This window comes from Schistocerca americana, chromosome 3 (genome assembly GCF_021461395.2).
Source record: "Schistocerca americana isolate TAMUIC-IGC-003095 chromosome 3, iqSchAmer2.1, whole genome shotgun sequence".
Lineage (NCBI taxonomy): Eukaryota > Metazoa > Arthropoda > Insecta > Orthoptera > Acrididae > Schistocerca > Schistocerca americana.
Window position 1 is genome coordinate 325,294,297 of NC_060121.1, and position 15,881 is coordinate 325,310,177.

The 15,881-nt window shown below is 37.9% G+C and overlaps 1 protein-coding gene across 1 annotated transcript in view; it reads right to left on the minus strand.

Annotated features, from left to right (window-relative positions):
- Nucleotides 1-11,003: 11,003 nt before the first annotated feature.
- The window catches only part of LOC124606056 (transient receptor potential cation channel subfamily V member 5), a 339,427-nt gene continuing 334,549 nt past the window's right edge, over nucleotides 11,004-15,881 (minus strand). Inside the window, exon 18 of the mRNA XM_047138016.1 lies at nucleotides 11,004-11,135. Coding sequence (XP_046993972.1) covers nucleotides 11,004-11,135 — 132 coding nt within the window. The remainder of the gene's footprint in view (nucleotides 11,136-15,881) is intronic.

Consider the following 15,881-nt stretch of genomic DNA (forward strand, 5'->3'; position numbering starts at 1 on the left):
ATATATATATATATATATATATATACACACATATTAGAATGTAATCCTTGTTTACTCAAAAAGGACATCACTTATTATGAAGATACTTAATTTTTATTAAAAATATAATTTGTAGATATTTTTTGACATTGTACAATACACTGTAAGTAAATATTTGGTATGGGGATTTTCATATGGCCAGTTCATATAAGTAGGAGTTTGAAAAACATATTTACTGCAGTTTTCAATGAGGAGATCTGTTATGTAGTATCCTTTCATGTGTAGAATGTTTAACCCACTGTCTGGGGTCACTTGTTGTCATTGAATTGCTCAGCTACATATTTGCTATATCTATCTGATCAATCCAATGAGGGGCTAATATGACGAAGCAAGCTGAGACCTTTTTACTTCCTCTCTTGTTTTGCCATCTGCCTCCTTAAAATTAATTTTTTCATTTTTGACTAATTAATATTAACATACATGAGTATAAACTGCATTTTCATAAAAGAGAAAAATTGGCCCTCAGTTTTAAAGAATATAACAGCAGATCTAGTTTTGTGCTTAGTTTTGTGTATGTCATCAATTTCCTAATCTATTTCGACTATTCCTAGTTAATACTTTTGTTATAGGGTGAAATCAGTAATTGCTGCATAACTTAAATTCTATTGTTGGATTATAAATTCTATAATAATTATAAATATTTGGGGGAACAAGTAGTAACATTCTTTAAGTATTTATTTGGCTCTATTCGAAAACATGTTAGCAAAGCCAGCCCTTAATTAATTCCAAAGTAATTACCAGTTTTGTCAGAAGTAATGTTTGTGTGACTATATGTGTTAATTTCATGATTTAAACAAATAATGTGGCTTAACCCTTCTACTAGAAGAAACTGTTAATTAGATGGAATTTATCTATATATTCAGTTAACTGAATGAAGTACACTTCAATTGTAATTTTTGCAACATAAACATTGACCATTTTATAGTTTCAGTGCCTTTTATTGGGTTGATATATAAAACGCCAAGTTTTGGTCCCGAGTCAGTCAGTGCATGGCCTAGTTTCAGATGAGGAACCCGTAATGGTTAGATCAACAACAGTGCATCAACTTAACTATGAAATAAGTGTAACACAAATAGGTTGTGTGTTAAAACAATGACAGTGTCTCTTCAATACGTACCATATTATTCTGCAAGAACTGTGAACTGTGTGGTGAGGTTTTTACTGTTCATAGATATTCAACAGTAGACTATTGTTGCAATGTGTTGATGTTTGCATGCAACCTATTAATGAGGCTTATCAAAGTTAACCAATAGTGAACTGGCCATATAACTGTGTATTATTGGGGGGGGGGGGGGGGGGGGGGGTGAACAATGAAGGTAAAAGTAGTTAGTGTTGAACTTCCACACCCCATTTTTCAGCCAGTATAGCAACACAGTATTTTGACACCAAGGACAATCGATGAGGAAATAAAGCAGGCAAATGTCACAAATTACTATAACATTCACAACAAAATCCTGGAGTATGAACACTCCTAAAAAGCAGTGGTCTCCACATAGGTAGAAGGCGCACAAAAAATTTGACCTGTACCTGTGCAGACAGCAGGGCAGGAGAGATGACAGTGGTAGTGCTGGCTGATTGTCTTGCTAGTGGCTACCACCTAGGTGGGGCAATACAGTTCAATAGGTGAAGCCTGATCACAAACAGTACTTGAAAGCTACAGCTAGCAAGTCTGCAAATGATCGTCTTAACAGTGTATGCTAGTACGGCCAGTGTTCTGATAAGCCAGTAGCACTGCCAACAGTAGTTCCTGAACAGAGCACTCAATAAGAAATCAGTACATGATAACTGAGATGGTAGATCCTGATGAATGAAGTGCACAAATCTGCAGACAACAGTCAACTGAAGTGGCTGCTCCTTATAAAAAGAGGCCTGGAATCACCCAATGGTGAGAACGAGAATGCATATTTATTCAGGGGCTGCATTATTTTGTGTGAGCTCTACAGAGAGCTCTCTAAAACCTGGAATTGACAACAGTTAGATTTTTGGGCTAAATATAAGTGTATAGTAAAAGGGTAGGCTAATGTGAAATGGAAGTGGTGAATTCATAGCAGTAGAAAAGAAATTAAAATCCATCAATATAGAAATTGAAGCTGCAAGAGTCAAATTTAAGAATGAGCATAATCATGTTATAGGGGTCCAACTATCACTCACCAGGTAAAATTGTAAACTTGATACAAAATTCAGCTAGTTTATAGGTATTTTCCCCATTCGAACTGTCATTAGATTACAAAATACTCTGAGAAGTAATACTAAGTACGTTTGCCAAAAACTACTTAGAAGAAATAGTCAGAAGCCTACCCAGGACAAAAATATATTAGAGCTAACAGCAATTAATAGACTTAACATCTTTGAGAATGCAGCATCAGTGACCATGAGGCAGTAGTAACAACAATGATTACTAAAGTACGATGTGCAGCTAAAACAAGTAGAAATTTTTACATGTCAGTAAACTAGATAAGCACTGAATACATACATCTCTAAAAGAACAAATTATTATGTGACAGTCAGTCCCTCCTTGGTATACAGTTTCTGTAAACAAATTTGTAAAGAAACATAGACTATGGCACAATAGGTGTAATCCCAACTGTGGTGCTGCAGATAAAGAAATGCTGAATAAAATATATTTGGCTTTCAAAGAGGTAATTTGTGATTCTTTCAATGACTAGTGGCACAGAATCATGTAAAAACACCTCACAAATCATCCCAGTTTAATTTTCACACCACTGCAAAGATCATTATATAATGGCATTAGAAACAAATGAAATTGCTAAAATTTAACAAACTCATAATTGAACAGTGAACCATGTGAAACTCTTTAAATATCTTATCTGAAAATTACCTTAAGCAGTTAATCATAAATCTGAATTGGTAAGGTAACATCTTAGAAGTCTTGGTTACAAACAGGCCTGAACTTTTCATGTGAGCTAATATAAAGCAAAATCAGACCTAGCCTGCAAACAGATCTCCCATGCCATTTCCCCTCACATCCCCAATTCTCCTACCGTCCCCAAGAATCAGCCACAAGCGAGTATCCCCTTCATCACTCAGTACCACTTCAGACTCAAACAACTGAACCACATCATTTGCCAGGGCTTTAATTATCTATCATCATGCCCTGAAATGAGGGACATCCTTCCTGAGATAATTCTAACCCCACCTAAAGTGGTCTTCCATCATCCATACAACCTCCACAAATCCTAGTCCATCCCTATGCTACTCCTAATCCCAACCCCTTGCCACAACGTTCATTTCCCTGTGGAAGACCCAGGTGCAAAACATGCCCAATCCACCCACCCAGCACTTCCTATTCCAGCCCTGTCACAGGTTTATCCTACCCCACGAGGGGCTGGGCTACCTGTGAAAGGTTCCATGTCATTTACCAGCTCTGCTGCAATCATTGTACAGCTTTTTATATTGGTATTACTACCAACCAGCTGTCCACCAGGATGAATGGCACTGCCAAACTGTGACCAAGAGCAAAATAGACCACCATATGGCACAACACGCAGCTGAACATAACATACTTGATTTCAATGATTGCTTCACTACCCTGAGGCATCCGGATCCTTCCCTCCATCACCGGCGTTTCTGTGCTGTGCAGATGGGAGTTATCATTACAACACATTCTCCCCTAATTACCCCGGCCTCAACCTACAGTAACATGCTGTCACCACACCCTCCACCCAACAGTTAACACCCCCTCTGTCCTATCACCTCCTTCCCATTTTTGTCTCCCATCCTGTTTATTTGCTGCCCTCTGCCAATTGAAATATGCTCACTATTTTTATTTACTTAAATTTGGCATATTTTGTGGCAGTACCTTTTCTGTGAAATGGTTACAAGATGATATTTGTCTTGGCTTCAGTTGTCTAGTGGAAGTATGATTCCACAATGCAGTTTTGTTGGCTGCAGAAATGACCTGGTTCAATGCGTTTGCCTCATTTTTGGTGCTTCAAATACCATTTCTTCAAATGTGGTTTCTTCTTAAAGTTTATATAAAAAAATAGTAACATAATTCATTTTTTTCTGTTCACTAGCAAATTATTTATGACAGCGACCTGCACATTGTTCTACCGTCAACACACACCAAGAGTTAACTGCCGACTGACTACAGTCAAAGACGACTCCAGCGTCAAAGACATTTTACACAACTCACAAGCTTTCACTTGTAACCAGTCTCTTTGATATTCTTCGTCACATCTACTAATAGTAAACAATATGCTGTCACTCTCAAAAATATAAGTAAATTAACATAAGATAAGGCAAATTACAATAAAAAAAATTCTGACAAAAATATAAGAAAACATTTACAATTTGGTATCGACAAATCCAGTAGAAAATAACACATCTCCCAGATCCATTACACAATGCACCCACCCATCTTCCTCCACTCCTCTCCTTTTTCGCTCCTTTTTTCCACACCTCCCTGTCCCACAACCTGCTGATGCTGCACTTGTTGGAATTCTAGTCCCTGCATACTCCAGACAATGTTCGTCTCTCTCCCCACCTGTACACTACTATCCCTTCTCCGTCCCTGCCCACTCGAGATTGCTGATTGCGTCCCACATGATGGTTGCATTCCGGCTTGAGATGCTGGTGTTGGCGGTCATGTGTGCTTGAGGTGTGTGCTAACATTTGTGAAACTTGCAGCACCAAGAAGGACTGAACTGAATTTTATACCACAGTCATGTATGGTAATCCACAAATGATTAAGATTACAGAACTGCTCATGATCTCTGACTGAGTAGTTGGTATGTTCTGAAACTCGCACATGCAAAATCACAACCTCTACAGATCATGGTTTTGAATCATACAGGGACTAGCTATGTTCCAGAACAATATCTCTCCACATGGTTTAATGGGAGTCCTAAATCCATCAACTGCATCTGCACCATGATAAACAAGTTATCAATCTAGCAACCAAATCTCAGATGTGTTCAATCAATGACACATTGAGTAAATGTGCAGGCCAAGGATCCAGTAGTCTCATATTTGCACAATCCATGGCACGACAAGATGTCCAAACTGAGGTTGTACTTTGAAATGCTGAAAAAGGAATTTGGTAAATTTGATGTATTTCATTCAGAACTCTCAATTGATGAAATGATGGTACATTATTATGGCAAACATTCAGGTAAAATGTTTCTGAAGGGAAAGCCTATCAAATTTGGATATAAAATTTGGCGTCTTACAAGTTCCAATGGCTTTCTTTATAATTTTTCGCCATATTGTGGCAAGACTGACAATAAACAGGAGCCTTTAGGCGCAAGGGTAACAAATGAACTAACCAGCATGATTCCAGAATCAGAGTATCCGAATTATAAGCTTTTTTTGACAACTTTTTCACCAGTGTTGACACACTGATCACACTCGGAAAGAGTAAAATGAAAGCTACAGGACCAATAAGAGAGACCCGAACTAGTGCATGTCCTTTGATTGCCTTGAAAAGAATGGCAAAAGAAAAGGAATGAGGATTCTATGACTACATGTTTGACAAAGAGAACGAAGTTCTGGTTGTGAAATGGAGTGACAACAAACCAGTATGTGTAGCGACAAATTACAGTACTATTACTCCTCTGAGTTCTACTAAAAGATACTCACAGGCAAAGAATAAGGAAATATCTGTTACAATGCCACATCTCATTCAAGAATACAATGTCCATATGGATGGCGTAGATCTACTGGACAAGCAGATATCACTTTATAGGATGAGGATATGGTCAAAGAAATGGTGGTGGCCATTATTCACACAGATGATAGATATCTGCATAGAAAACACATGGCGTGCATACCAAATTGCTAACTCTAATGAGAAGCTCTCACTTTAGGATGTCCGACAGAGAATAGTGACTTTTTACCTATCAAAGAAAACAGGATCAGTACCACACTGCAGAGGACCACAAGGAAGCAAATTGATGGGAGGACGGGTGAGCACAGATGTATGACTAGATCCAGGAAATCATTTCATTGTGCCAAGAAAATGCAGAAGAGGTGTGCTTACTGCAAGAAAAAAAACAACAAAAATTTGTGATAGGTGTAATGTTGGTGTACATGACAAGTATTTTGCTTCATTTCATACTGAATAGACATTCAATAATATTAAATCATTCTTTATTTATTGTTTGTTTTGTTTCTTACAATATTATGCATGGAGAATAACGTTGTGAATTTGGATAGCGCATTTGGCCAATGTCCTAAAAATGGAATGGTCTGTAGTTTTTGATCTAATAAACTGAAAATTTTCAAAACAACTTTTTATTCAATTAATCACTCAATGTAACGTATTTATGTATAAAAGTTTGCAAAGAATGATCCGATAGAGTTTTGGTCAGTAATGGGTTAAATGTAGAAGTTGTAGTGACAGTAACATAATTAACTTTGTACTTAGCTTGAAGAAAGTAGACTGGCAAAATGTATTTACTTCTTCAATTACAAATGAAAAATATGATAAGTTTCTGCAGATATTTGAATATTACTTTAAATCCCATTTCCCAGAGAAAACAAAGACCATCACTAGCAAAAAACAGAATGCATGGCTCACAAAAGGTACTAAAACTTTATTAGATGAGGCTGCTGCACAGACTTAGCAAACTGGACAGTGGAAAATCCAAAGAGTTCAAGGTGTACTATAAAAATTACAAAACAACATACATGAGAGTTATCAAATGGGCTAAAAAGGCCATAATGATAAAACAATTACGTGCTCTTCCAACAAATGTAAGACCATCTGGGACATACTAAATGAACAGACTGGTATAAAGTTAAGGATAGAGGACAAAATCACACTAAATAAAGAAGGAGAAAAGACTGAAAATGCGCATAAAATTGACGGTGAATTCATCAGTTATTTTTCAGAAATTTCCACAAATCTCCTAACCAACTCTTCAAATACTGTACACTCTCTTCCCACTAATCTCCTGACTAACTCTCCAAACACTGTACACTCTCTTCTCTAAAACAGTACTCCTATGAACTCCTTTTTCCTATCTCCTACAGCACCATATGAAATTTAAGATATTATTAAAAAAAAAGGTTTAAAAAGATTTATTCTGCAGGGCATGATATGATACCCTGCTACTTTCTTCATAAGTGTTCAAATTACATCAGTGGACCCCTGTCAAATATCATAAATACCTTACTTCTAGAGGGAACATTTTCAAACCAGCTAAAACTTGCTAAAATTATACCTCTCTATAAGAAGGGAGAGAAAACGGATGTAGCAAACTATAAGCCAATTGCTATACTATCTGCCTTCTCAAAAAATTTGAGTACTGTAGGTCAATTAGATTAGAAATATTTTGAAATTCTAACAACATAATCACATCTTCCTAGTACGGATTTCAGAAAACTAGGTCCACCACACACGTTTTGTACGCATTTCTAGAAAAGTGCTCAAGTTTTGTTGACCATAAACAACGTGCTGTTGGTATATTTCTTGATCACTCCAAGGCATTTGACATGGTTGAACACAAGCTGCTTCTTATGAAACTCCAGAAGTATGGGATTAGAGGTGCAGCTACCTTAGTGAAAGAAAGCAATATGCAGAAATAAGAAAATTGAAGACATCCAGGCACTGCAGGTCAGATACACCACATACAACAAATGGCATCCTTCAGGGATCTGTTCTTGACCCTGTTCTTTTCATATTGTTCAAAAAATGATCTCCCAGAACACATACCAAATACAAGCTCCTTCCTGTATGCTGATGACACAAATATCCTGATAACCAATAGAGGTGACACATTGCAAGATCCAGTCAATGAAACTACATGTCAATTACAATCATGGTTTGATGCAAATAGACTACTCATAAAGACTCAAAAAACCATGAGTATGAACTTCCACACTAGACAAAATCTTACTCCCTTCAATGCAATTATAGTTATTGGCAAAGATGACATTACAAACATGCAGGACACCAAATTTCTTGGACTTACCATCAGTAACACTCTAAATTGGAAACCACATATTGAGGCACTGTCACAAAAGCTTAATAAAACCTGTTATCTACAAAGATCATCAAAAGACACAGCCAGAATAGATATCTTGAAGATGGTGTACCATGCCATGTTTGAGTCTGTCTTGAGCTATGGCCTAATTTTCTACATCTACATCTACATCCATACTCTGCAAGGCATCTGACAGTGTGTGATGGTGAAGCAGTTATCTATAATGAAGTACTATCTGAAAGAAGCTGCATAAACATTCAGTCAGATGTTGATGAGATTTCAAAGTGGTGCAGAGATTCAAAAATTGGTTTAAATGTTCAGAAATGTAATTTTGCACTTCACAAAACGAAAAAATGTAGTATCCTAAGACTATAATATCAATGAGTTATTGTTGGAATTGGCTAAGTCATACAAAACCTGGGTGTAAAACTTTGTAGGAATATGAAATGGAATAATTACATAGGTTCAGTAATGGGTAAAGCAGGTGGTAGACTTCAGTGTATTGGTGGAATACTGGCGAAACACAATCAATCTACAAAGGAGATTGCACACAAACCACACATGCAACTGGATCTAGAATATCGCTCAAGTGTGTCGAACCTGTACCAGATAGGCCTAACAGCGGATATTGAATGTATACAGAGAAGGGTAGCATGAATGGTCACAGGTTTGTTTAATCTGTGGGAGAGTGTCACAGAGATATTGAAGGAGCTGAACTGGAAGACACTTGAAGATAGATGCAAATTATCCTGAGAAAATCTATTAACAAAGTTTCAAGAACTGGCTTTAAATGATTACTGTATGAGTATTCTACAATCCTTACATATCACTCACATAGGGATTGTGAAGATAAGATTAGAATAATTACTACATGCAAAGAGGCATTCAAGTGATCATTGTTCGCATGCTCCATACATGAATGGAACAGGAAGAAACACTAATAACTGAGACAATGATAACCTACCCTCTGCCATGTACCTCACACTGGTTTGCAGAGTACAATGTAGATACAGATGTAGGTGGGTACTGTGCAAAACATCTGGAATCACACTATTAATCAACTGTGTAGAGAAAATGTGAGAGATCACAATACTTCAACTGATCAGAGTGAGAAGAAAGTACAAAAGTGGCCAAGAAGAGACGTGAATATAGCAATATAAGTCAATTAGCAACGAAAGAAAACCACGATAAAGTGGCTGCAGGGAAAAGACAAAGAAATCAAAATGAGATGGTCATTGGAAGGACTGGTTTGGCATATAGAAAAGTGTAAACAGCCTTCAGTGAATTTAAAATCAAAGGGAAGGGTTGATTCAGCCCAAAGAAAGGTGAAAGTAATCTTTGGTCAAATTAAAAAGCAGAGATGTCACTATTAAGAGTACAAGAGGAATTCCACTGTTAAGCCCAGAGGAGAGAATGGTATGTGGAAAAAGTACATTGAAGGCTTCTGTGCAGGGCACGATCTGTCTGATAACTTGATAGAGGCAGAAATGGGAGTCAACATGGAAGACATACAGCATTTGGTATTACAGTTTAACAGAGCTTTGGAAGTGTTGCCATGAAACAAGGCAAAAGGCATAGATAATATTTCTTTGGAATTTCTAAAGTTGTTGGGAGGAGTGACAGTCACATGACTATACAAACTGATTTACAGGATTCATTAATCTGGAGACATACCATCAGATTTACGGCAAAATATGATCTAGATACTCTCAAAGATAGCAAGGGCAAATAAATGCAAGAACTATTGCACAGTCATTCAGGTTGCTGACAAGAATAACAAGCAGAAAAAAGTAAAAGAAATGTTTGGACCTATTAGCTGATGATCAGTTTAGCCTTCAGAAAGGTAAAGACACCAGACAGGAAGTTCCAACATTTTGCTCTAGAATGGAAGCAAGATAATAGGACAATTGTTAATAATATGGGACTTGATAGAGATGTGGACGATAAAAACTGTAGGGGAAGACAGAGATTAGAATATATTCAACAAAGTGCAAGTGCTACTCTGAGAGAAAGAAGTTGCCACAGGGAAGGAATCATGGTGGGCTGCTTCAAACCTGTCCTAAAAAAATGGCTCTGAGCACTATGGGACTCAACTGCTGAGGTCATTAGTCCCCTAGAACTTAGAACTAGTTAAACCTAACTAACCTAAGGACATCACACACATCCATGCCCGAGGCAGGATTCGAACCAGCGACCGTAGCGCAAACCTGTCCTAAGACAATGTCCACTCGCTTCCCCCTCCTCCTCCCCTTCCCCCTTCCCCTGCCCACCACCAATTTCAACATAGAGCATTGGCGTACTGCACCAGACTGAATGTGCAACTTTCTTTAATTGTATTCTACATGCATACAAATTGGTCTCCAAAACTAAGTGATCAGAGTGAGGAGCATGTAGGTTCAATTCCTGGTACTGACAGGGATTTTTCTTTGGTTGATGGACTATAATGGGTGCACTCATCTCATGATGCTGACTGAGGAGCTACTTGAGTGAGAAGTTTGACTCCAAGGTCTGGGAAACTGACAACAGCCAGGAAAGTGGTCAGTAGCCCATCAACTACAGCACATAGATTTGGTTATGTACATTCAGTTTTTATTGCACAGGACTTGATAAATTTATTATAGTGAAACAACAAATGATTTGTAGGCATAAAATCATAAAGTCAGACATCATGTAATTACCTGATTTAAACATTTATAAATGCACTATCTTGGATATTACACCTATTATCTCTTAGTTTAAAGTAAACACTCCCTGTTCTTGGTTGGTTGTTGACTACAATCTGTGCTAGAAATATTTATAGTCAAGTTTAACACCGTAAACATGCTGTTAGTTAGTCAACAGAAACATTTTGTTAGTTAGTTAACAGAAATATGACTGGACATAAAATTCCAGGTTTCTTATTATGTTTGATTATACAATATACAGTTTTATTACTTGCGTGAGGAATATTCACAAACTTTTTTCTCTCACTGTATGTCACATGTGGTGCTGGTGCAGAGTTTTCTACCCATCACACTAAAGGACGAGCCTCTTTGGGCTGGGAGTGGCTGACAATCCTTTATGAATACCACGCTGACGTTTTTTAACCATGCGATCATGTGTACGCTTCATCTCCAGGATCTCCTTCATTTCTTCTTTGTCTTCCTCCTGTAAATTGGCAAAATAAATGAGAAAAAGGCAAAAGTAAAACAGAAACATTCAAAAGGGTTCTACTAAATAGCTTCAGTTCTAATTCACATATTACTGATTAAAGTTCAGAACCTTTTATGCTAGGTATTATTGTTGATTTATGTGATGAAATTGTTGGAAAGTCTCTGATTTTGCACTTTATTATTTGAGGCCAACACTTTGATAAGAATTACACCTGCCTGTTCATTAAACAAACATCAACAACAAGCCTACCATGTAGAACTATTTGTAGGCAACCTTTTAAGCAACTAGGCGTTTTCACAAGAGACTCATAGTACATGTCTTTCTTTATGAAACAACTGTAACCAATTTGAAAAGTATAGCTGCCATCTTAAGTTCTTGCACAGACAGCTAGTGTGGAGGGAGGGGTGGGGGGTGTATTTGGTTCAAACGACTCTAAGCACTATGGGACTTAACATCTGAGGTCATCAGTCCCCACAGGTGTATTGTAGGGTGCAGCCCACTCCCCATATAATTATTATATTAATTCTAAAATTGAAACCTCCAAAGCTTAAGCAACTATATTTTCAATTTGATCCCTTTCAGTGTTCAATATGTTAGTTTCCACCATTTTTATATTTGTGTTCAACAGCTGAAGTTTCATGCCACTTTGGTGTAGCAGAGACTCTCAGTTTCATACCATGGAGTACAAGCTCAACATAATGATGTTTCTCACTACTCTTGCACACCCATTCCTGTAGCTGTTAACCTAGCTGGTATGGTGAGCATAGAGCTGCAGTGACTGCAATCCCATGAGATTTTGTAATTCACTTGTGAAGTATCTAGTTCAAGTGTGTGTGCACTTTTATTGTTATTTACTTTCATAGCTTTCAAAGTATTAATTCAAAATAAACAGTATAGGGCAGTGTTTAAAATCAATTGAACTTGGATAATCACATAATGAAAGAGATCTGGGAATTATTGTACATGAGACAGATTCAATCCTGGCTTTTAGGCAAATTGTACTAAGCAAAGAGTGACAGTACATGGTGGTACATATACCTTTTTCTCTTCAAATAACTTCCAAGTAAAATAGCACCATCAAGACAAGTAATACATTATGATCACATCATTTTTGATGGAGAGTAGAGTAAACTGCTACGTGGCACTTTAATTAACTATCCACAAAAACAGCACAAAAATCCCCATACTCATTGTATTTTTACTTCAGAATTTCTTGCCGGACTTATAAAAGGGTTATGTTACAGGATTTGTCTCATGCAGAACTGCTGTTCTGGGAAAAGAAAGAAAAACATAATTCTATCTGAAATAAGAAAATTTGTGCTTGTTGCTGTGACACACCTACTGTGGAGCACTCATGAGTGAATGTTTTCTGGCTGTACAATTCAAACACCCATGGCACCACTCAAACTGTGGCAAGGCCAAGAAGTCAGCAAATACATTGTCAGAGGACAATGCCAGTGGCCACACCAAAATTTCAATCATTGCGCGCAGTTAGCATCAGTGTGGGCTGCTCAAGACTGTGTTGTGCTTCCATGACTCACCTGAGCAGCCAATTAGAAAGGCATAGTATTCCACACATCAAGGATTTAAGCTCATGCTGGGACAGCACAAGGTGGTGACATTGCAGCCCAGTGCTGATGAAATTCACCAGAGCCACCACCACAGTCACTGTCCCATCTGTGTCCACTGCACTCTTCAACCAAGATGTTGCATGCCCTGGGCCAGACTCTACCAACTCAGTTCATCTGGGCTGTCATTGTTTTGGTGATTGTAGCTAGGAACATCACTCATGCTTGACACAGACTTAGTGTTCATGAGGAGTGTGCTCCATAGTGGCTTGTTGGAACTTTTACTTTTCTTCTATGTTTTGTTGTTATATCCTCCAGCAGGGTACATGATAATTTTTTTTCCAGTTATTGACAATTTGCAAGACTGTTTCATTTTTCTACCTTGCCAAAGTAATTTGTCTCAAAAAATATATAATTTCTGTGGTGTTAATTGATTAGTCTTGGGAGACAGTCCAAGAAGCATATTTTTTGTGTTGTTTATTTAGATAAAGGCTCAGAAGTATACACATTCAACATAATTGTGTCAATAAATATTTTCCCAGTATAGGTTCCATGTATCATTTATTTCAGATATGATACCCGTATTTTTGTAATCAATGGAATTGTGAAAAATGTTAGTTTTTTAAATAATATAATGAAAAGACAGTTGCTACTCACTGCATAGCTGAGATGGCAGCTGCCAGAGACTGTGGTCATGTGTGTGTGAGTTGAGTTTGTGTGAGTGTGTGCATGTGCGTATGTTGTCTATTTTTGACAAAGGTCTTGTTGACCGAAATCAACTTTCCGAGAGTCTTTCGTTGTGCCTTTCTGTGACTGAGCATCTCTGCTATATGGTGAGTAGCAACTATCCTTTTCATTATGTTGTTACATTCCATCCTGGATTTTCCATTGTTTAGTTTTTGTTTTGTGAGCCCCTGGCAATTTTAAACCTAGTTGAAAAGAGATTAAAAATCTATCTGTTCATTCAGTCATTAATTCATTCATCACATTCTCTAGACCCCATCAAGAAGAAGAACTTTCACGGATGTGGAACAAGTTAAGGCATACAGTAACAAAAGGCAAGGAAATCATTCCATCTTAACTGACATACTGTGTTAACAATAAACTATCACTATGCCATGGACCTTGCCGTTGGTGGGGAGGCTTGCGTGCTTCAGCGATACAGATGGCCGTACCGTAGGTGCAACCACAACAGAGGGGTATCTGTTGAGAGGCCAGACAAATGTGTGGTTCCTGAAGAGGGGCAGCAGCCTTTTCAGTAGTTGCAGGGGCAACAGTCTGGATGATTGACTGATCTGGCTTTGTAACACGAACCAAAACGGTCCTGCTGTGCTGGTACTGTGAATGGCTAAAAGCAAGGGGAAACTACAGCCTTAATTTTTCCTGAGGGCATGCAGCTTTACTGTATGGTTAAATGATGATGGCGCCCTCTTGGGTAAAATATTCAGGAGGTAAAATAGTCCCCCATTTGGATCTCTGGGTGGGGACTACTCAAGAGGACGTCGTTATCAGAGAAAGAAAACTGGCATTCTATGGATCGGAGCTTGGAATGTCAGATCCCTTAATCGGGCAGGTAGGTTAGAAAATTTAAAAAGGGAAATGGATAGGTTAAAGTTAGATATAGTGGGAATTAGTGACGTTCGGTGGCAGGAGGAACAAGACTTTTGGTCAGGTGAATACAGGGTTATAAATACAAAATCAAATAGAGGTAAAGCAGGAGTAGGTTTAATAATGAATAAAAAAATAGGAGTGCAGGTAAGCTACTACAAACAGCATAGTGAACGCATTATTGTGGCCAAGATAGACACGAAGCCCACACCTTCTACAGTAGTACAAGTTTATTTGCCAACTAGCTCTGCAGATGATGAAGAAATTGATGAAATGTATGATGAGATAAAAGAAATTATTCAGGTAGTGAAGGGAGACGAAAATTTAATAGTCATGGGTGACTGGAAAGGGAGAGAAAGAAACATAGTAGGTGAATATGGATTGGGGGAAAGAAATGAAAGAGGAACCCACCTTGTAGAATTTTGCACAGAGCATAACTTAATCATAGCTAACACTTGGTTCAAGAATCATAAAAGAAGGTTGTACACATGGAAGAATCCTGGAAATACTAGAAGGTATCAGACAGATTATATAATGGTAAGACAGAAATTTAGGAACTAGGTTTTAAATTGTAAGACATTTCCAGGGGCAGATGTGGACTCTGACCACAATCTATTGGTTATGAGCTATAGATTAAAACTGAAGAAACTGCAGAAAGGTGGGAATTTAAGGAGATGGTACCTGGACAAACTGATTAAACCAGAGGTTGTACAGAGATTCAGGGAGAGCATAAGGCAACAATTGTCACAAATGGGGGAAAGAAATACAGTAGAAGAAGAATGGGTAGCTCTGAGGGATGAAGTAGTGAAGGCAGCAGAGGATCAAGTAGGTAAAAAGATGAGGGCTAGTAGAAATCCTTGGATAACAGAAGAAATATTGAATTTAATTGATGAAAGGAGAAAAAATAAAAATGCAGTAAATGAAGCAGGCAAAAAGGAATACAAACGTCTCAAAAATGAGATCGACAGGAAATGCAAAATGGCCAAGCAGGGATGGCTAGAGGACAAATGTAAGGATGTAGAGGCTTATCTCACTAGGGGTAAGATAGATACTGCCTACAGGAAAATTAAAGAGACCTTTGGAGGAAAGAGAACCACTTGTATGAATATCAAGAGCTCAGATGAAAACCCAGTTCTAAGCAAAGAAGGGAAAGCAGAAAGGTGGAAGGAGTATATAGAGGGTCTATACAAGGGCGACATACTTGAGGACAATATTCTGGAAATGGAAGAGAATGTAGATGAAGATGAAATGGGAGATACAATACTGCATGAAGAGTTTGACAGAGCACTGAAAGACCTGAGTTGAAACAAGGCCCCGGGAGTACACAACATTCCATTAGAACTACTGACAGCCTTGGGAGAGCCAGTCCTGACAAAACTCTACTATCTGGTGAGCAAGATGTATGAGACAGGCGAAATACCCTCAAACTTCAAGAAGAATATAATAATTCCAATCCCAAAGAAAGCAGGTGTTGACAGATGTGAAAATTACCAAACAATCAGCTTAATAAGCCACAGCTGCAAAATACTAACTAAAATTCTTTACAGACGAATGGAAAAACTAG